At 40.6% G+C, this 23,799-nt stretch overlaps 1 protein-coding gene across 1 annotated transcript in view; it reads right to left on the bottom strand.

The window, feature by feature from the left end:
• The window catches only part of LOC100771819 (desmocollin-3), a 40,032-nt gene extending 21,460 nt beyond the window's left edge, over positions 1-18,572 (bottom strand). The window contains exons 1-6 of the mRNA XM_035439064.1: positions 18,528-18,572; positions 9,044-9,128; positions 7,054-7,253; positions 5,324-5,443; positions 4,179-4,334; positions 2,867-3,011 (exon numbers count right to left, since the gene is read on the bottom strand). Of these exons, the coding sequence (XP_035294955.1) occupies positions 2,867-3,011; positions 4,179-4,334; positions 5,324-5,443; positions 7,054-7,253; positions 9,044-9,128; positions 18,528-18,557 (736 nt within the window). The 5' untranslated portion in view covers positions 18,558-18,572. The remainder of the gene's footprint in view (positions 1-2,866; positions 3,012-4,178; positions 4,335-5,323; positions 5,444-7,053; positions 7,254-9,043; positions 9,129-18,527) is intronic.
• Positions 18,573-23,799: the final 5,227 nt, after the last annotated feature.

Genomic DNA, 23,799 nt, shown 5'->3' with positions numbered 1-23,799 from the left:
TTGTAAGACCACTCTGGAAATCAGTATGGTGGTTGCTCAGAAAAAAATGGGAATCAGTCTACCTCAAGATCCAGCCATTCCTCTCTTGGGTATATACCCAAATAGTGAATGTTCATACAACAAGGACATATGTTTAATCATGTTCATAGCAGCGTTGTTTATAATAGCCAGAACCTGGAAGCAACCTAGATGCCCCTCAACTGAATAATGGATTGAGAAAATGTGGTACATTTATACAATGGAGTACTACTCAGCAGAAAAAAGCAATGGAATCTTGAAATTCGAAGCCAAATGGATGGAACTAGAAGAACCAAACCATCCTGAGTGAGGTAACCCAGTCACAAAAAGACAAACATGGTATGTACTCACTCATATATGAATTTTAGACTTAGAGCAAAGGATTCCCAGCCTATAATCCTCTTCACCAAAGAAACTAGGAAATATGAAGGACTCTAAGGGATAAATGGTCCCCAGGAATGGAAGTGGCATGAACTCCTGAACTAATTGGGAGCATGAGGGTAGGGGGGAGGGAGCTGCTACAATAAGAGCAAGAGAAGAGGAGTAGAGGAGAGGAAATGGAGGGGCAGAAATATTGAGTTGGGGGAAGAATAGAGGAGAGAGATAGGATGAGAGATACCATATCAGAGGGAGCCACTATAGGTCTGAGAAGAGATCTGGAACCAGGGAGATCTCCAGAGACCTACAAGGATGACACGATCTGACAATCCAGGCAATGGTGGAGAGGATAACCTAAAAGCCCTTCCCCTAAAATGAGATTGATGACTTCTCTTTATGCCATCCTAGAGCCCTCATCCAGTGGCTGATGGAAGCAGAGACAGACATCCACAGATATACACTGAGCTGAAATCGGAAATTTAATTGAAGAGAGGGAGGAATGAAGAGCAAATGGGTCTGTACCAGGTTGGAGAAACCCACAGGAACAGTTGGCCTGAACAAGGAAGAGCACATCGACTCCAGATGCTGTCGGGGAGGCCAGTACAAGACTGATCCAGACCCCTGAACATGGATGTCAATAAGGAGGCCTCTGCACTCCAGGGAACCTCTGGTGGTGGATTAGTATTTTTCCCTGGTGCAAGAAGGGACTTTGAGAGCCCATCCCACGTGAAGGGTTACACTCTGGCCCTGGACACATGGGGAAGGGCCCAGGACCAGCACAGGAAGATTTGGTGGACTTTGCAGAGCCCCCATTGAGGGCCCTACCCTGCCTGGGGAGTGGTGGGTGGATGGAGTGGGGGTAGGCTGGGGGTGGGGGAGGAGGGATGGGGGTGAGGGGAGGGAGAGGGAGAAGGGACTTACATGTGAAACAAGCTTGTTCCCTAACTAGAACTAATAAATAAAATTTAAAAAAAGAAACCAGAAAAATACAATGTGGCCATAAGTTCATGAAACTGAGAAACACGTACACACACACACAAACACACACACACACACACACACACACACACACACACACACACACACACATTTAGATAGATAGATAGATAGATAGATAGATAGATAGATAGATAGATAGATAGATAGTTTTCCTGTGACATGAAGTATATTGTGCATTTATAGGTGAGAGAACTCAAAGGTTGCCTTGACTCCTCTCAGTGACTTTAAAATAGAACATGTACAAAATAGTGTGTTTCCTAAACTCCAAAATCTCCATCTTAATTTAATTTCACATGTGTGCAAAGAGGATGTTAACATTAGATAATCAAATTGTCACAGTAAAACAAGAAAGGGAAATGCAGATACATTACAGTAAGGACATAAACAATGACCAGAAATCTTAGCAGAAAAAATATTAGCCATCTTTTTTGTCTGAGTCCCCATTCTCCTGGTATGGTGGTATATACTCTTCATAATGCAAGCCTCAGGAACAAAATATGAAAATGCCACAGAAATAAAACAATTTTTTTCCACATTGAAGGGGTATTCTTAGAATGGAACTTGTGTGATCTAGGGGTCCTCAAATTATTCTAGTGTTTATTCTAAATAATATGTCATAAAGTAGTTCAAGAAAACAGACATTTAAAAAGAATTTAAATACTGTGTCCCTTGTCTCTATCATTTAATACTTTCCCACAACCCCACTGAAATATCTATACTATGTTTTTACTGTTCATTCTACCCTGTGGGTCCTCTTGAAAGGGGGGATATGATAAAAGCACACAGTAAGAAGATAAAGTAAAATGCATGAATACATAAAGTAAAACAGTACAAATCCTGACTAGTGGCAGCATGCCCTCATTGATAATTAGTGTCTCACTGACCATGTTGGAAGTCCTTGTAGTATCTGGTGAGAGGCATGCTGATTAGACTTGATGGGATATAACTAATGTTTTCTGATAAGTAGATGCCAGATCTGTGTTAGCTCATGATCGACTGGCCATGAATACAAAAATCTCTAATGGGGAGAGACGTCCATTGACAAAGTAATGTCTTGCAAGCACTAGGACCTGAGTTTGATCCCCAGAATCCATATTTAAAAAGAAGCTGGTGATGATGGTGGACTCAGAATTCCACAGCATGATAGTCAGAGACAGATGAATCTCCAGAGCCCAATGGCCAGCCAGCCTAGCCTACTTGATAAACTCCAGGCCACTGAGAAAAACACTGTCTCAAAAAACAAGGTAAATTGTAACTTGAAGATGACAGGGGAGGTTCTACTCAAGTCTTCACATGCCTGTATGTGCGCGCGCGCGCGCGCGCGTACACACACACACACACACACACACACACACACACACACACACACACGGATGCATGCACACAAACAGTGCAAACAGAAACAAAAAATAAAAATTCCACTGTCTTAAAAATATACACAAAAACATATTTGACATAGAAACAGGCTTACCAATTCTACTGCTTTCTGGAACTTCAAAATTATAAATTGTTTCTGTAAAAAGAGGATAATTGTCATTTTCATCCTCTATTTTGATGGGCAGTGGGAGAGGTGAATCAGCCGAATAGCCATCTACAGTGTATGCATAGGCCGTCAACTGTGGGAGAAAGGAGGACAACATCAGCAGGCAGTCAACATCACAGCACAGGGGAGATGAGATGCCCTGTACCCTTCCCTGCAAGTCCTTTCAGGAATAAGCTACCTCATCAATGCTCCACACTGAGATAATTAAAGCAATGGGCCTTCACTGTAGGGAGGAAACAGCTCCCTTTCAGATACAAAGTAGGTCAGAATGGAGAGAATTTGGATGACATTCCATATGCATTATTGTGAGGCATTGGGTGTACTTGTAACTCAGTTTACAGCTTTAATCTCTCTGTCGTCATTAATCTTCATGGGGAGAACAGGCAACTCATGGCCATTTGAAAAATTCTTCTACATGATCGATGAAGCAAATCTCCCAATTTTGTTGTTTCTGGACTCTTAGACTGTCGATTTAAACAGTTCTTATTATAAAACACATTTACTAATTCCCTCGTTGATCATTAATCAAAGGAAATGTAACATCAGAACGTAGTACTGCTCAGTATATAATTACATCAAGTTGAATGTTTTTATAGCCCAAGGCAAAGAATGCCATATGAGTATATCAGTCAGGTTAGTTTCTCAGCACCTCTCTCATCTTCCAGAAACAGATGTAACCCTTCTCCCCAAAGGGGAATCCTTCTTGCTGAAATTGGTTCATGACAGCAGAGTACAGTTTGCTCTATGATGGAAACTGCCTAAGTCAGTTCCCCACTGAATACACACTTATCCATATCAGATATCTGACCTGATAGCCTTTATTTAGACCTTGCTTCCTACTTTTTTACTTTATCTAGTTATCAGACATGATCAGAGAGTAACATATGTAGAAGAAAGACAAAAAAGAAAGGTAGAGCAGTGGAGGAAGATCAACTGTGAATCTCTGTGGAGAACTGAAAATGTTCTAGTAACCAGAGATGATGTCTGACAAGCTAAACCTCCTACAACTGTACTGGGTTTTATGTTCAAATACAATTAAACCTCTTTGCTTCATTTCACAATTGCCTAATGCAAGCTGAAATAAAGGGTTGAGCAAGCATTCCAACATACAGTGCATGCCATTGTCCTTTGACTTTACAACACCCTCTAAGGAGAGAACCTAAAAAGAAAAGAGCAGGCAAAGCCTCGGAAGACAAATAGTTCATTAATATAGAGCCATAGTTATCAATAAAACACCCACATCAAAAACATCATATTTCTCACGATCCACGGCCTTATGGCAATACAGATTCCCAGTGTGTTTGTCTATGGTAAACAAATCCCGGGGTTCTTGGTCGGCTCCCCGCCCCTTTATTGAGTATATGATAGTATAGTTTTGAGCTGCATCAGACTGAACCTGAAAGAAAAATACACAGAAGTAAGCACTTAGAATTACATTTAAATACTACCTTGTAATATATACATCTATAAGTATTTTATATATCTTAACAACAATATTTCAGTAGAAAAGAACAACATAACTTATAGTTGGTAAGAGTAAGTTCACAGTACACATATGGAAGTCAGAGAAGAACATGCAGTGATGAAGTCTCTCCTTTCACTATATGGGTCCCAGGGATTGGACTCAGGTGTCAGGCTTGGTGGCAAGCACCTTTACCACTGAGCTATTTTGCAGACCCTTTTATGCCATTTTCTTTATAGCTGAGCCCAAAGTTTCTGGGAAGAAGTTCCATCTAAATTGAAGTTAGTTATGGCTACATGAGAGCAAGTCAATGGGATACACAATAAACTATAATATAATAATGAAATGTACTAATATAAATAATAGTATGAATAATTATGGCATAATAGATTGCATAAACAAAATAATCAGGATCTGTGAAGATTTGGGCTCTAGAAAGTGAAGCATGCAGTCTCACTTTTAAACACAGGGATAAGCCATTTTGACCATGCAAGGTGGCCAAGCTAAGTCTGTAGCCCCAGCATATGTGGGACTGAGACAGGAGGATAATAAGTTTGAGGCCAACCTGGGCTACATATTGAGACTTCATCTCACTTCTACCCGTTCCAAGAAGAAAAGAAGACAGGACTCAATTTATTTCCATCTCCAATGCTTATATCAATATCTATAATACCATGTAATGCATACAGATACCCAGTAAACATCACCTAAAGAAACAAATAAATGACTGAAGGCACACGAAGGCTATAGGTTGTCTTACACTATTAGTAAATCAGTCATTTTCTTACTTTATTCATTTGTATTGTATTTCATGAGCAACTTTAGTCATATCTGCTTGTTTTTTAATGCTTAACCATGGTTAAATCTGAGTCAAACAGATTCTCCTCCTAGCAGGACCACAATCAGAAGGAAAGAATACCTACCTGTTGAAGAAATAATGGGAAGGGGCCCAAGGAATTCTCTTGCATTGAACAAGGAATGGGTGCCCATCTTCTCTTGGCTCTCCTGAGCACAGTATTCTTAGTGTGTCTTTTCTTCAGTACCTGAATTTAATGGTAAAACTAAGTATCAGGAGTATCCCCATCAGGTAAAACATGGAAAGGAAATGCATGTCCCTAACTCCTCCATCTACATGTGCTGTCCTATACAATAGCCACTGGCCACCAGTAGGCTTGTGATGATCCATGTTAACCAAAATTAATTTAAATGGAAAACTCAATTTTTTGTTGCACTAGTTGTATATTAAGTACCCAGTAGCAATTAACATAAGCAATTAACATAACATGTGCCAGACACTGGAGATTATAGAACATTCTAGAACATTTCTATCACTGCAAAATGATCCAACAGGTGCTTTAGAAGTAATAATTTTATCTCATATAGCAAAGGGAGATGCTTGGTTTCATGGCCATTATTAACAACTAATAATTTATTAAATATTCAGTAAAATGCTAAGCAGTCAATTAATTAGCTTTACCACTAGTTCATTAGCATAGATTTGGTAGGCCAATTGAAATCTCCCATCCTTTTGTGACTACATTCACAATGCTGTTTCTCATGAGTAAGTGTTGGCAGTAATAAGAAACTCTAAAGGCTGTGATGCAAGAGATCTCAAACTGATCCCAGTACACAACTGACATTTGGTAGAAATCAAAGCTAGACAAAGGCTTCACAGAAGGGAGATATCATACATTTAACACCAGAAAAACTAAAACCATTGTTTATCTGGTGTTGAGAAAGATTTAGAAACAAAAGACAAAGCAAGAAAATGGAGGGAACAATCTAAGCAATGGAGGAGAGGCTACCTTAAATGCCCTCCCCTGATTATGAGATTGATGACTGACTTATATGCCATCCTATAGCCTTCATCCAGCAGCTGGTGGAAGTAGATGTCGACACCCACAACTAATCACTGAACTGAACTGGAACCCAGATGCAGAGAAGGACAAGTGAAGATCACAGGGGTCCAGACCAGGCTGGTAAAATGCACAGAAACAGCTGACCTGAACACCCGGGAACTCTTGCTCCCCAGTCTGATAGCTAGAATACCAGCATGGGACTAATCCAGACCCCAGGAACATGGGTTTCTGTGAGGAAACCTCAGAAATCTACTGGACCTCCTGTAGAAGTTCAGTACTCATCCCTAGCATAGGTGTGGACTTTGGGAGCCCATTCCATATAGAGAAATACTCCCTGAGCCAACACACATGGGGTTGGGCCTAGGCCCTATCCCAAAAGATACGATAGACTCTGATGACACCCTATGGAAGGCCTCACCATCCAGGGGGAGCAGAAATGATATGTGATAGATAGGGTTTTAGTGGTGGGGGGTGGTAGGGGAAGATGGGTGGGAGAAGGCAACTGGGATTGTCATGTAAAACAATCCTGTGTCTAATTCAAATTTTAAAAGTTGGAAAATGAAAGAAAAGAAAGAAAACGGAGGGAAAGGGGGAAATAGGATCAAAACAAGTAGGAGAGGAGGAAGGGAAAATAATGAAGATGGAAGGAATGTCAAGGAGGAAAAGGGACAGGAGGGGAAAGAAAAGATGCTATTTCTCCATTGGTCCTCTTTGCCATTTTCAAGGAAGGACATTTACTGAAGAAAAAAAAAAAAAGCCCCCATGCTTGAGAATGTGCAGTGTGCTTTTCATACCTTCTTCTGGTGCTCCAGGATTACAGGAATCTCTTTCTGTGTCTGTGTCTTTGAGTCAGAAAGCTGAATGACAAACGATCTTTTCTCTCCAGACAACACAAGAGCTCTGGCTGGATAGACTGACCCATCATCTAGAACTCTGAAATCAGGATCGCTTGTCCTGATGCCTTCGGCAGAGCTGAGACACTCTTTCAAATTAACTGCCCGCAAAAAAAAAAAAAAAAAAAAAAAAAAATTCCAGTTGTAAGGTGGAGATGCATGTGTAAAGGAAACATATATGTTAAAATACTGTACATGATCATGAAAATCAAGCACACTGCATTTGTAGAATGCCATAATAGTCTTTCCATTTTTAAAAATAATAATTTCGTTTTATTTAAGAATCATGGTTCTTGACTGTATATTTCTATTGAACATGATTTTTACACATTGGCATTCTTCTAGTGAACTTATGAAAATTATCTTCCACTAAAGAGGTACACATATGACTCTCATGACAAGGTGAGCCACACACCCTCAGGCACACCTGAATAAACACAGAGAAATTTCCCTCAACAACACATAGAGTGTGTCTTCAGATGCACCTGCCTGTAGTCAGAAGATACACACAAAAGCACAAGGAACAGAGGGGCACACAAGCTGACAGTAAAGAAGGCAAACTGGTCCCTGAGCTATTCCCACAGCTTTTCTTGTACATTCCAAGCCCACAAACACAGCTTTCCATGGCATCTTCCCTATCTGGGACTTTTGCCTCCTAGTAAAAGGTATATTTAAGTATCAAAACACAAATGTTTCCCATCCCATTCATCATCATCTTTTGCAGAAACCAAACTGGCGATGCCCAAACAATTACCTCACCTAAGGGCCCCTTTGCTTCGTGTGTATCTTTGCTTTTACCTAAATCTGTCATGGGTGGGTTTAATGAAATGATGGATGTTCCACCAAAAGGCAGTGAATGTTGTAAGAGCTAACAATACAGATCTCTCAACTTTATATTTTTAGCTGAAGGATTCCTTCTGGTTTATTCTCCCAGAGAAACAACCTACCTCTCTTTATATCTTCTTTCCCACAGTAGGAAAAGTGATATTAATTTGATGAAATCAACTGAGATAGTTTAGTCAGAAATTGAACACTGTTGAAAAGATCATTTTCATATTTCTTGGACAAGTATATCTCTTTTTTTAAAAAAAGTCAAAACTCCTAGCAATTACCTCTAATTTCTCTAAGATCACATTAGAAACAAACAAGAACACAAAATAAACAAATAAGCAACACCTGGGCAGAACTTCCCAGCTGCTGGTAGAAACTGAAGTTCATTCTGCCTCTCAGGTGTCCATTTCAAAATGGTTGACTATGTGCAGTCCAGAGGAGAATGGACTTTGTTATACTTCTCAATAAAAATGCAACACTGATCAGAATACTGCTCCCTGGCTGTCAAGGTTGTTTAGTGGATAAAGGTGTTTGCTACCAAGCCTGACACCCTGAGTTTATCCCTGGTACTCACAGCGAAGAAGGAAAGAACAAAACCCCACAAGCGGCCTTTTGAGACACACACACACAGTCGCACGCATGTGCGTGCACACACGTATACACATACACCTGCATATGCACACATACATAGCATATGTGCACAAACTTGTGCACAAAATAAATAAAATCTAACTTTAAAGTAAAAGAATGGTATGGTGTTTCTCTTCAATATTCATCTATACTTATGCAATTCTTAGATCCCAGTGTGTTAAGAATGTGGTATTTTAAACTGTAAAAGATTAGTGACTGCAAAAACTGTTGATTGGAAAACTCACACTACAATTAACTTCTAAATCCAACAGAAATAAGGGCAAAATTGTGTATTTGAAATAATACTGAATTGTCTCTATTTCTAAGTCAATGTAGACTAGCTCCAGAAGGCAAAGATGACACACCATGCCCCTGGCAGACTAAGTACACCACATGTCTGTTTCAAAGCAGCGGTTCAGAGTGTCCTCACCTCTTCCGATTATCTGGTCCACCTCTAGTGTTGAAGGTACATTTAATGTCACCTTCTTACAGGCTTCACCAACAAAACTGAAGACCTAGAAATTATAAAATATCACATTAATTCATCAGAGAATAAGAAACAAACTACATGGTCATCTCAGTAAATGTAGAACAATCAACTGATAAGTTCTTCCTGACATTTATGATAACGGCCTCAGCATTCTAGTGACATAAGAGAACTTGCTTAACGAAAAAAGTCTATGTTAAAATGATGACTAAGTTCATATTTAAGTGAGAATGACTAAATGTTTTCCTCAATTATTGGAAATAAGACAATCATTCCTGCTCCACTACTTGTATGTGATATTATACTAGAACTTCTAGCCAGGGCACTTATAAAAGAAAATAAATTGATCCAAACATAGAAAAGCATTGGGAAGCATATAGAAAAGCATAATAGAAAAGCATATATATTAGAAACAAAACAAATTAAATGAATTCCAAAGACTAAGAAATACAATGAACATACAAAAGTGGATTACTTGGGCCACCAAGACTACTCAGTGAGTAAAAGTGTCTGCCACGAAGGCTGGCAATCCGACTTCAATACCCAGAATCCACATGGTGGGAGGAGAGAACCCACCAACATTTCATTTGATCTTTGCAAACATACCACACACACACACACACACACACACACACACACACACACACACCAAATAAATAAATACTGTAAAAAAATTTCCTGTAAACTAAAAAATCCTAAAACAGTTCCACTTAGGATAAAATGCTTTCAAATTCATTTGTCAAAAGTACAAGATCTTGCCCTGAAAACAATGAAACATGGTGAGAGTATATGTAAAAGACACATAGAAGTGGGAAGTGTACCTCTAATTATGGATAGGAGAAAATATTTTACAAATACAATCTCCGATTTCTTTTTTGAAGAAATTGGCCATATATGCAGATGTGGTGGCACATACCTTTAATCCCAGCACTCAAGAGGCAGACACAGGTAGATCTCTGACAGCCTAGTCTAAAGAGCAAGTTTCAGAATAGTCAAACCTACACAAAGAAACACTTTTTCAAACAAACAAAAACAGACCAGAAGGAAGAAAGGAAGGGAGGGAGGGAGGGAGGGGAGGGAGGAGGAGGAGGAGGGAGGGGAGGGAGGGAGGAAGTCCTTAAGGAAATGCAAAACACACACACACACACACACACACACACACACACACACACACACACACACTTGAAAAAGAAAGACATGAAGGACTGACATTATTCAGTGTTGATACAGCTCAAAGCCACACTAGCCAAAGCCAAATGCTGTTAACATAGATAGATAAATGTGCAGACAAATGGAATAGAATTGACATCCTGGAGATAAGCCTCATTTCTGGATAGCTTCTAGAGAGTTCAAGAGTCAGAAATCTCCTTACCAAATTGTGCTGGGATGACAAAAGTGGAAATGAGGCCCTAAGCTATTCCATGCACAGAAACAGAGTGGGCTGTAGACTCAAGGATAAGGTTGAAAACTATTGAAGAACAGTGGTTCTCAACCTTCCTAATGCTGTGACCCTTTAACACAGTTCCTCATATTGAGATGACCCAACAATAAAAATATGTCATTGCTACTTCATAACCATAATTTTGCTTCTGTTATGAATTATATTGTAAATATTTGATATGTATGATATCTGATATACAGCCTCCAAAAGGACCACAACCCATAGGTTGAGAACGTTTGATTTAGAAGAAAATTTCACAATGTTGGGCAATGATTTCTTAGCTGAAATATCAAAACATGAGCAACGGATGAACAGGACTTGCTAGATATTTAAAACCTTTGTGCCTCAAACAATGTGATAAAGGAAGCAAAAATGAAACCCACATAATGGGAGAGGATATTTTCAAATGAAAGAACAATTAGTGACATATCCGCAATACATAAAGATACTTTGTAACTACAAAAAGATGGTAAATGGTGAAAAAAATAAAGAATTCAAATAGAGAGTGTTCAAAGATGTACCAATGATGGCTAAGAATATGAAAAGTTGCTAAACAGCATGAGACACTAGGAAATGTAAATCTAAACCACAAGATTCCTTCTACTGAACTAACATAAACAAGATGGAAAACGCCAAGTTGCTGTTAAAAACGCAGAGAAACTGGAACCTTCCTTCCTGTGTTGTTCATTGAAATGGAAGGTGATGTGGCCATCTGGACACATTTGCAGTTTCTAAGAGAATTAAATGTCAGAAAAAGATAGAATCCAGCAATTCTATGCTGTTTACAACTTTGTCCACTTCAACTTCTACCTGTTTGGTCATAAAAGCACAGTAGATAAGGTCTAAGAAATGCAAACACATCCACCAGCTAGTGAATAGATCAACACAATGTGATCTAGCATACAATAGGATACTATATTGCTATTTTAAAAATCAGACTATTTATTCATGCTAAAACATGGGTAAACATGTAAACATTAAACCTATCAGACCCAGAACAATAGAGGGATATATATATATATATATATATATATATATATATATATGTGTGTGTGTGTGTGTGTGTGTGTGTGTGTGTGTGTGTGTGTGTACATTTATATATATTGTACATATGTATATAGTGTGTATGTATATATGTGTATATATGCAGTGTATACACACACACACATATCATTCTAAGTAGTGTCCTAACAGACAGCTATGTAGAGACAGAAGACTGTAGTGTCAGTTGACTACAATGGGGAAAAGAAAAGAAGCAACTGAAATGGGCCCAAGGCTTCTTGGTAAAGCTGTGGAGATACTCCATGGTTAGCACGTGGTGATTTTTGTGCACTCTAAATTTGCTGAAAGTCACTGAATTGTGTACTTCAGAGTGTAATTTTGCCTCTGACAGCCATCAGCAAGTCTGTTTGAAACAAAACAAGTCACATCACTAACGAAAGCATGATTCTTTACACATCATCCCTGCATCTTTTAGATCTATAACTTAATATATGAAATCTCAGGGAAATACTGTAATAACCATAAGGAAGGATTTCAGCTCTGAAATAATCAAGTACAATAGGATTGAAGTGGTTAAGGCATGCTCACTTGTATGTAGACATAAAGGATCAAGAACCCTACTCTAATATGGACATATCCTAACAATTGAAATTCACAATATAATCATCATTCCTCTCTATTTTTGGTTATTTTTATTGTTTTCATTCATGTTACACTCTGTGTGCTTTATTTTTTTTTAATTGCAAGGTTTCTTGCTTGCAAGATTCCTATTTTTCACAATTTGTGGAATTTTTTGATATGTCTGGTTACATTTTAAAGTAAACAATTTTGCTATCTCTTTTGTAATTTTAATCAATTTTATTAATAATTTCTTCTGCTTTGGGTTTAATATGACCTAATGACTCCTAACATAAACATATACCCAGTATTTTCTTCTGAAACTGTAAAACCATTTCTTACTTTAAGTCTTTTGCCCATGTGATGTATATATTTATCTCCTGCTACAAAGATCACCAGTGACTCTGCCAGTCTTAGCTCATGGTATGACATCCACAACATGCCTGATATGTACTGCCCCCATACACACTCTTCTGGTCTTTCCCCTTGATTCTGTCTATTGACATCTATCTCTCCATCAATGCTCTATTGTTTTACTCAGTATAGCTTTATGTCAAATCTCTATGATAGTGGCCCCAAGAACTAGATCACATCTCTTTAAAGAAAGCTCTTTTAGCCCCCAAGTTTCTCAAAGAAACTTTATCATCAGCAGCCCATGTTACATAAATTTTCCGTTAAACTTCACTTAGGTTTTAAAAAGAATTTGACATGGTAGGGCCCCTAAGCATGGTAAACACATTCTCTCATTCGTTTGTAATTTATACTGTGCCATTTGAAGAGGCATTCTGAGTTTGCTATGAAGCTCTTTCAGGATCTGTTAGGCTGTTTTTATTTGTTTCCTTTTGCTCTGAGATAAAGTTTCTTATAGCCCCAAGTTGGCCTTGAATCCACTTTGTAGTTGAGGATGGTCCTCCCTGTCTACCTCCTGAGTCCTGGGATTGCAGGTATGTACCACCACACCCAGCTTGATAGGCTGTTTTTTTTTTTTTTAACAACAAGTTTTTTTTTTTAAAAAAAAGATTTTATTTATTTATTATGTATCCAACATTCTGCTTCCATGTATATCTGCACACCAGAAGAGGGCACCAGATCTCATAAGGGACGGTTGTGAGCCACCATGTGGTTGCTGGGAATTGAACTCAGAACCTCTGGAAGAGCAGTCAGTGCTCTTAACCTCTGAGCCATCTCTCCAGCCCCAGTAGGCTGTTTTTAAATATATCAATGACAACACTACCATGAATAGGATTCTTCTTTTATTTATATTATCTGTCTGTTGACAGTCGATAGGAATGATTCTTTAATTATTTAAATTGACCTTATATGGAAGGGACTTGCTGAGTTTTCTAAGTTATAGTAGTTTGGTTGCCTGATATGCCTTCCACAAAGCTGGTCCTGCCTCTTGAACCATGTCTATCAGAATTATTTTCTTTCACTCTCCCTACATCTCGCCCATAATTCCCCGTGTGTGTGTGTGTGTGTGTGTGTGTGTGTGTGTGTGTGTGTGTGTGTGGTGTGGTGTGTTTAAGTGGGCTTCCAGTAGAACATGCAAAAGAAACAGATACAATGAGCAAAGTGTCTATTTCTAAGCAGATAGGGGATGTTTACCATTTCACCATTTTTTGTTTCTTTTTACTTTTTTCACTACATTCAATCATTCATTCTTTTTAATTTTTAAAAACATTAATTATATGATAGTATGTGGTAAGAGAGGTGTATCTGTGTGTGTAAGACAGAGTGTGTGTGTGTGTGTGTGTGTGTGTGTGTGTGCACCTAAGTGGAAATTCCCATGGAGGCCAGAATACGTCTTCACATCCTTTGGAGCTGGAGTTAAAGGCAGTTGTGAGATGTATTAAGTGGGTACTGGAAACCAAATTTGAATCCACAGCAAGAGCAATATGTGCTCTTAATCACTGAACTATTTCTCCAGCCTCAACTCATGTTTGTTAGGTATATTTCATTGAGTTAAAAAAAAAAAATTTCCATATAACTAATTAGCTAAGAATTTCTTTTTTCTTTTCTTTTTTCTTTTTCTTTCTTTCTTTTTTTTTTTTTTTGCAAGAAAGGATTTCTCTGTGACTTTGGAGGCTATCCTGGAACTAGCTCTTGTAGACCAGGCTGGTCTCGAACTCACAGAGATCCACCTGCCTCTGCCTCCCGAGTGCTGGGGGTTAAAGGCATGTGCCACCAATGCCCGGCTGAGAATTTCTTTAAATAATAAATCTAAATTGGCTGCTTATTTTGAACTGACTACAGTTTTGCTTTATTAGCATATCATTAGCATATTCAAACATAAATAATAGAGTCCTCCCTTTCCTGGGGCAATCCTTCTTAAGACATAACTTTCAGATACACCATGGATTTCACTGGCTGCTATGTATTTCATCATTTCCATCTTCCATGCATGATGTCCTTGGTGACATGAAACCACTTTCTAACCACACAATCCTTGGAAAGTGAGCTAAGAAGAGTTGGCTCAACTGCTATTCTCAGAATTCTGTTCTGTGTCCATTTTGTATAACTAAGTTATTAACTTCTTACTGGTCTGCTGAATGTGAAGGAGAACAGAATGTTTGGGCTTGCCCCAAGACAAACAGTCTGAGCTCAGTCTCCAGAACACACATGGCGGAAGGGAAGTATTAAATCCTCCATTTTGTTCTCTGACCTCGACACACAAGTCTAGGTTCTACCCCTGAAACTCATATGGTAGAAGAGAACCAATTCCCACAAATTGTCCTCTGACTTCCACAAATGTACCATTGCCTCCCCTCAAATTACATAAATAAATGCAATACATTTAAAAGCACAACATACAAAAAAATTATTTCTAAAAAAGTTAATGAATTGACAGCTTGAATTTAAAGAAACACTTTAAAAGGAGACCTCTCGAGAGTAACTTCAAATATTTGTTTTAAAAAACAAATATAAGAATAGCCTTAAATATAATAAATTTTGTTTTACTTTACAGTATTCTACAAATTTTTCTAGTGATGTGATTACAAAATTATGATGCAAAGATCTAATGCCAAATGAGCATTGAAAGAGTAAAGCAGCTACCTACAATTATTTCATCTTGAGTAGTTCCGGTTTTATGACTTCAACACAGAAAAGAGGCACCGTTCTCCACCAAAGCAAATGAAGCCACAGAAGAGGGTTGGGTGTGGCTCAGCGGCAGAACATGTTGCCCAGCATGAGCACAGCCCTGGTTTCAGTAGCCAGAGATACAGAAGAAAAGCAACTGATGCTGCGGACACCCTGCCTGAGGTACAAAGGATACCCTGACTGAGCAGTAGTTGACACTAGAATTTAAACCCTTCCTTTCTCCTGTGGACACTTCTACAGTATGGAAACACTAGCCTTCAAATTCTTACCACCTCCAGCATAAATGCTAAGATCTACCACTCTGCAAGTCACAGTAGTTTGATGGATCTAATATATTTCCTCCTAATCAAACTCAACATAAGATGGGAATTCTTGTTCAGAAGGAAGTGTAACTAACCACAGATCTCCAGAGATACCTTATATGGAAGACACCAAGCACGGGGATTACAGCAGGGTCAAAAAATCTACACCGCCTTACATTTATTCCACAGTCAAAAGTTGCTCCAAGGCCTAGTCATCTCAATATGACTATCAAAGACCTTGTTTACAAAGTAGCCAGTTACCAAGTGTGAGATCTGGGGTTCACTGAGGGTGGGGGAGATATTGCATCAGTCTAAACATACATTAAAACTGAATTTCTTTCCTTTTCCTTTCCTTTCTTTTCTTTTTTTCTAAGTGGGGTGTAGGATCTTACAATGAAGCCTCACAGGCCTAAAGCTTGCTATGTAAACCAGACTATGTAGACTATCGATCTTATGCTGTCTGTGGGGTCCTGTGATTAAAGGCACAGGCCATCGTGCTTGGCTTACACTATGACTTTCTTACAATGAAACTTTAAAATAAAACTTCTCCCCCGTTAATTACTTTATTTGCCATAATCTTTTTCACTAATAAAAGTCAATGTAAATTTCTATATTTGACATACCTTAAGTATGTCAAATGTTCTCTAGAGCAAAAGTCTTTCTGGTAAAGAAGCTCCCCCATTAATTAATAACACAACCTGACAAGATGGAAGGCACTTTTATCAACATCAGTTGACTCCGGGGAGGGAAAGCAGAGAGTCTTGAAAGAGGAGCCCTTTAGGAAAACAGTAGGAAACAGCTGATCTGTTGTTAGTGTCATCACTCCTGATGATTTGCTGTCACATTAAATGGGAAAAACACTAAAAGCGTTGTTTGAGAATGTTCATTAACAGGGAGATGGTTGTTTTTCTCTCATTTTGTTTTCCAAATTTGTCTCCTCCCTTCAGCTGTACTCTAGGGCTGTTCAGAGTGACGGTGGGGGAAAGAGATGCAGAAACTCGCCATTGGAAAGATTCTTGTGCCTGGCTGGAAAGCTGTTTTGTTGACCATGTTAAGAGTCTTCGATGTGTGCTAAAGGTTTACTTTGAAAAGTCCTCCCTCAAAAAGCCACTGTTTTTAAAGTTCCATGATTAATCTCCACATAATTAAAGATGTTTCTAAAGTCCCTTCATTAATGTTATGCTCAAAGGCTGCTGGGGAAAAAAAAAAAAACACCCAGTCGTGAAATTCAATGTATTTATAAAGAGGGGCTACTGATGAGACAAATGCCTAATCTGTACACATGTGCCAATCTCAGAGTCTGCTGTTTAACCTGTGCAATTACTTTGTAAATAACCCTGAATGAACATGTGGTGGAGTAGAGTTGGCTCACCTGTTTAGAACTGCTAGCACGTTCTGGGCTTGACCCACCAGGCCCCTGACCCACAGTTCCCCGTCTTATAGAGCCTCATCATCTGTGTCCTCCCCTCCAGCTAGTACCCTTAATCCTCAGAACAAAACACTGAAGTCTCTTCTCCTTGTTCTCTAATTTCTCTCTCAGTGAAATTATAAAACACCAAAGTCGTGTTTTTAAACTAAAATGTTGGAAATCCACCCAAACACATCTATCCTAAGAGCACAGTACTCAAGGGGATTTCATTTACAGTCTTCCAAGCCCAACAACTCATACTACTGCAGGTAGATTGCTGGGCTCCTTTGCAATCTTCCTGGTTCCTAATGTGTTTCAGATCACAAATACCACTCTCATGTCTGTAACTCCCTGATTTAAAGAGGGGATGAAACCTGAGCCCACAACCATCAACTTGCAACCAGGGCTAGCCAGGAAACTGATAAGGTAATATAAGTCTGTAATGCCAGCACAGAGAAGGTGGTGGCAAGAGGATCCGGAGGTCAAGGCCATCCTTAACCTCATAGCTAGTTCAAGGTCAGCCTGAGATACTCTTAACTAAATAAATAAAGAAGCAAACAAAGAAACAATGTCCACATAATACTGTGGTCTGATGGGGTCCTCTGGGCCCTGAACGTCTTGCCTGTCTTTGGAGCGTCGAAGTGGTTGTATCACTAGTGGTAGCCTTGGTCAGGTCTGAAGTTTTACAGGTTACCATGCTTTCAGAATTCCTTATTTTCTCTTCAAATCTTCCTGGTGCTCAGAAAACTGTCATTAACTTCTTTTCCAGGCAGACCACCTGGGATGTGGGATCACAGGAGATACCAGGAAAAGCTCTGCACTGAACAGTGCCTCTCCCGAGCCAGACTAAAGACACCAGCCACATCTCTCCCTCAGCGTTTCAGTCCTGTGACCCCACTCCTATTGCCACCCCGTGGAACTCCAATGCAACCCTTTAGCAGCCTTTCCACACCTGGATATCTCTGGCACACAGAGCACAGTGAACAAGCAGGCATGGGTGGACGCTCAGGCGAGCCTTTTGAGCAATCTTTTGGAGGAGGAATAGTTAAAACACAGTTTCTCAGAGGCAACCCCAGGATAATATCCAGGAACACAACTTTGGCTCCGCTTTAAGGTGGGGCGCAATAAAAATCTGGGGCAAGGAAGTTCCTGGAGTCCGACCACCTCTGCCTTTTGCTAGGTTAAGGATCCTAAATAACAAGCCCCCCTCCCCGCCCCAACTGTCCTCCTTCCTTTTCACCCAAGCCTAGCCAGTCACCATCCCAATTTAGGAGCTGCCAGCTAGAAGCAAATAGTATCCACTGCCCACCCAGGACCAAGACATCAGCGCAGAGAAGCCAGAGGAGGACTCCTAATTCAGACATCGCCTTAGGCAGCCCAGAACAAAAAGTTGAGTCTTAGGGGTCCCATGATAACTTTTCACCTGTCACCCCTCTAAACCGAAGTTCAACTCAACCCATCACTTGTTTGTTGCCTGTTGCGCTCCCGTGGTGACCAGGGCGGATCCGTCCTTTTTCCTTCCCCATGGGGTCCCCATCGATTGCGCGGATAACTCACCCAGAGCATCAGCATCAGCTGTGTGCCCATGGCTCTGCCCCGGGGGCTCCGGAGCCCAGAAAACATCATGGCTCGGTCCTCCTCAGGACACAGACAGACTCCTAGCAGGGACTCTGAGAGCCAGAGCTCGGGAGGCTTTTCGCAGCAGCTTGTCTAAAAGTCGTTCTGGCCTCTCTCAAGCTTCTTTGCCCAGGAGCGTGTTCTTGTCTGAAACTGGATTGGACCAGGGAGACGCTGGGTGGCCCCTCCTAGCTGTTTCTCAAGTTTTATCACCTCCGGGGCCGCCTTGGAGCTGCCTGAGCCTGCCCTGCGCTCCCCGCGGCCGCCAGGGAGCTCACTCCCCGGGAAAGCGGTCCCGGGTCCACCCTCTGCCCGCTCTCGCTCTCCCACGCCCCTCATCTGCCCTGGGGCGGAGAGGGGGGCGGTGCCGCCCAACCTTCCCCGAATCCCCTTCGCTGACACCGCGCTGAGCATCCCCACTCCAAACTCGGCCCCGCCTGCTCTGACTCTACTCTGGGTGCCAGGAACACACACCTGATTCGGATCATGGGATCCTCCCATCCAGTCCGCTGTGTGCGAAATCTGGGCAGCCTCTTCACACGTTGAAACAAAACCCAGGCAGTCTCTCCAAATCTCATTAACATGATAAAATAAACCACCGAAGGAAAATTGTCCCGATTGCCATGGATTATCTGTGCCAGATATTTAAAACCAGAGAAAAGAAGTTCTTACCTGACCATTTATTTATCCACACCCAAAATGAGAGTGATTGCCTTTGTGCTTTAATTACTTGCCAGTATTTGTGGCCTTCTATGGGCCCTCTAAGAAAATGGGCCTGGGGTGGGGGGGCAGAGAGGGAGGGAAGAATGAAGGACGAAAAAACATGTTCTTGGATGTTCACTTATGAAATGGGGTTTTCAGATATGGAGGTTTTGTTTGTATTTCTTTTTTTAAAAAAATGTGATTGTACTAAGAATAATTTTCAAATCTAGTCACAGGAAAGTCTCCAATAAAAATGTGCTCTAATATGGGGTTTTCAATTTGACTATCACTCAACAAACATTTATAGGGATCCAAATCCATCCATATTACTCAAAGGGCTAGAGACAGAATTAACACAGACCCAGTTTCTGCCCAAGGTAACTCAAAGTTTAGGTGGGAAGACCCTTGACCATTGGCTTGTCACAATAGGGGCCATACCCTAGGAACTCTGCTGGTGGAATTCAGGAAGAAATCTGTGAAGGGCAAAGAGGCTTGAGATAAAAACAGAAAGGCTGAAGTTTAGGAGTGCTCTAGTAAGGGCAACAGCAGCAGGCCCAGAGCATGAGAAGCACTGAAGAGACTTGGGGCAGCTTCATATGTGATGGAGACAGAAAGAGCTGTTGGTTCAGATGAGATAGACAGAGGAACACCTGTGGCTGGCAGTAAGACTAACATGACTGGCTCATGACAAGCCATACTGAGGAGCAAGAACTTGTCCTGGAAGAAATGGCAATTCATTCAACTTCAAGGTATGAAAGCGATTGCTGGGGGTATGTAAAGAGCTGCCAAGTGCATTATTTATGAAACTATTTCTTTATATGATTTTCCTGGTCGTTATGGAATATGTATGTCTCTATACACAGACACACACACATATGTAGACTTTTTTATTTATTAAGACTCTATTCTAAATGAATGCCCCTAAGTTTTTGATGACCTCAAATAGCTCTTTAGATTAACTAAAATCTAAATGGCCATGGCTGTCTTCCAAGTGGCTAAAGCTTCAGCAAGACTATCCCTTTGGTTGTTTGGACTGTGCTGTCTGATAAGAAGTACTGATAAGCCTACTGATAAGACAGTTGCTTTGAGTTTCCTCCTACAAACTAACAGTGACATAAATCTGTTCCATAAACCTAAGAAAGCACATGAGCTGTATTTTCAACCTGCATTATTAAATTTTAGGTGCAGTATATTGATGACAGAATATAGCATTAATAGAGGCGTTGACATTCCCTGTTGTGTGTACACATTAGTCTAATTCCAACTATAAGGCAATGTGCATTTGTAATTTAGGGAAACATCCTTCCATCAGTTATGGCAACATAACACCCTGGAGATAGATTCAATTGCATATATTTTTACATGAGGTATGTTTTAAAACAAATTTGGAAAGTTTATTTGAAATATGAGTTTTAGCTTAAATATAGTTATAATTATTACCTGCAACAAAAGCAACTTTAAATCATTATGAAACCCGAGGAAACACAAGCCACTTTTCAGACATGTCTCTTAATATTCTGATCTTCAAAATAGAAAATCACCTGGAAATCACTGCTAAAACAATGATGGTCCAGATAGGAAAAAAAGTTATTATCCCTCATTCTGATATTAGTTTTAAAGATAAGTCAATAACTGGAAGAGGTTTGAAATGAACACTCAGAGCTATAGTAATCCAGGTGAGCTAGAACAGGGTCAACAGAAAGCAAACCTGAAACCATCGGAGTTTCTGAACTGGATTTAGTGCTCACATGTGTATTCTCAGCACTCAGAAAGTAGTGACAGTAGTACTGTGACTTTGAGGCCACCATGGACTGTGCAGAGAGCTCCTACCCCATATAGGCTATTTAGGAAAAGCCTGTCATCTCAAGCCAAAAGCACAAATGAAGAGGAGGAGGAAGAAGAAGTAGAGGGATAATGTACCTGAGTCTGGGAGGGGTCTCCAGCAATGGCAAGGGGTAATTAATTTTAGGAGATAAGGCTGACCCCTGATCCCACTGGTCCAGGCAATGTTGTGCAACTTAGCACCAACCAGTCTAGCACACCCACTCACTCACCTGTGTGTCTGTGGCTGGGATGAAGCAAGTGTGGTTCAGCTCAAGCACTTCTGTAATGTTGAGCCAGGGCAGGCAACGTGATGCCCAAAACAAACCTTCCAACCAGAAACTGAAACACAGCTTTGGTGAAAAGCAAGCAGAAGATGGGTTTTAGTAATCCTACTTGACTTGGGGGTGTCACCAAGAGGCTGCTAGAAGCTGGTACCAAATGGCATTCCCATTCAAGACCTTGTGTCCCCTGTAGGAGCTGTCTGACTGCCTTCCTAAATTCCCAGACACACTCCCCAGCTTCTATTCTTCCCCCACAGAAATGTTCCAGGCAGCCAGGGGAACCTCAGTTCTAGACCAAAATGACAATAGCTCCTAAGAGAAGAGGGGCCTCTCCTTCATTCTGCTCTGTAATGGTTCCCAAGTGTCACTTCTCATCCTAGGATTCATTTCTTCCCAGAATGATTTACAGTAGGATTATCAGAGTATTGGCCCTTCCACTATAGCATCAGCAACCATCACACAAAAGGCTGTCATTTATTCATCACCCAGATTCACTGTCATGCAGTCTTAGGGATAACAACAGTAAGTCCAATTCATACAGGGTGTGCCAAGCGTGGAAGTCTGTCAGTCTCTCTTTATTATTAATACATGAGTCAAGAACTGTTACAAGGGCTTTTCCTCCTTCCACTGAATTCTGGAGGCTCCTCTCAGGTAGACTCTTCGGCAAAGAGTTCTTTTAAGAAGGCAGAGCAATGGCCCCAGTGACTTCCCACTGGTCTGGTAGGAATGATAATTTCCACCCAGAAAATAGAAGCCCTTTGTGTCAATGATGATGACATATAGTCATGAACAAAGGCTCATATTCAGAGAAATTGAATGTAATTCGAGTGTGTGTGTGTGTGTGTGTGTGTGTGTGTGTGTGTGTGTGTGTGCGCGCGCGCGCGCACTAGTGTGTTGTGTAAATGTATATACTACAGTGCATGGTGAAAACAAGAAGTAGATAATGCTGGCTGTCCACTATATCACACCCTCCTCTTTATCCCTAGAGACAGGATCTCTCACTGAACCTGGATTTACTGGCTAGGAGCCAGTAAGGCAAATGAATTATCCTGTCACAGACACCCACCCCCACACAAACACAGAGGGGAGAGGGAGGGAGAAAGAGGGAGATGAGAGAGAGAGAGACAGACAGAGAGAGAGAGAGAGAGAGAGAGAGAGAGAGAGAGAGAGAGAACAGGGGTTAGAGATGTGGTTAACCCCTGTTAACCACATCACATAAATTCTGGAGATTTGAATTTAAATCCTCGCATTTGCAAACATTTTTACCAGTTGAGCCATCTTTCTAGCTCTCATAAGGAATTTAAAATCCCATTTGAAAGGTACTGTAAGTCTTTAACTCTACTTTGCTCACAGGAAAGAATCTTCTGCTACTGGCTGAGACTCCAGATTGTCCTGGACCTTCCAATGCTTCTGGAGCTCTCTCTGAGGTTCAATATGCACACAGGGCATTGCCCAAGCATGAAAGCTAAGGTGTGAGTGGGCTGACTTCCAGATCTCATGTGTCATTATCCTGGCGTCATGCTTGAATCACTGCCCCATCAACCTTCTCTTTTCCCAGAAGTTAAGGGTCATTCCTCAACATCTGTCTAGGGAAGCTGTACAGTCCCAGCAGAGGCTTGTCAGTTATGTGAGGCATACAAAAGGAGCTTCCTACCAGTTCCCTATGGAAACTACTGTTTTTTTTTTTTTAGCATCCATCCTTTCATTCTTCACTTCACTAGTAATTATTGTGACTATTTGATTTATCCTTCCCTGATTTTCAAAGCCCCCCCCTTTTTGCTGTATTGTTTGTTCTGGGATTTTTTTTTCTGAAGCATTGTCTTACTAGGCAGCCTAGGCTGGTCTGGAACTCACTATGTAGCCCAGGATTGGATTCACACTGATTCTCTTGCCTTAGTCTCCCAAATACAGGGATTACATTTGTATACTATGAAGTCTGGCTGAGATTTACCAGTATTTTAATATAGTCTGACAGATTCATAGACAACTACAACGTGTTTAGATCAATCTGCAACCCACACTTCCCTCCAGTTTTCCAGGAACCCTCCCAACATCCTGTTCCCAACTTCATCTGTGTAAGAATACATCAGAGTCTCACTCCCTCATAAATCCCAACTCTGTGGTCCTTTCTGAAGATTTAAAGGGTAATGCACTGGATAGATGGCTCAGTGGTTAAAAAGTGTTTGCTGTTCTTGGAGAGGACGGGTTCAGTTCTCAGCATCCACAACTGTCTGTAACTCCAGATTCTCTGGATTCAACTTCCTTTTCTGGCTTCTGTGAGCATCAGGTGTGTACTTGGTGAAAAGGCAGCTATTCATATACATAAAATATAAATAAATTCCTTTCAAAACAGAAGAGAGCTAGAAGTCTTCCTAGTAGAAGTGTAGTAATGTACCCAAAAAGCT

The sequence above is a fragment of the Cricetulus griseus genome, chromosome 2 (assembly GCF_003668045.3).
Source record: "Cricetulus griseus strain 17A/GY chromosome 2, alternate assembly CriGri-PICRH-1.0, whole genome shotgun sequence".
In the NCBI taxonomy this organism is placed as follows: Eukaryota; Metazoa; Chordata; class Mammalia; order Rodentia; family Cricetidae; genus Cricetulus; species Cricetulus griseus.
The sequence above is the reverse complement of the archived record's forward strand: the minus strand, read 5'-3'. Positions and strand labels throughout refer to the sequence as shown.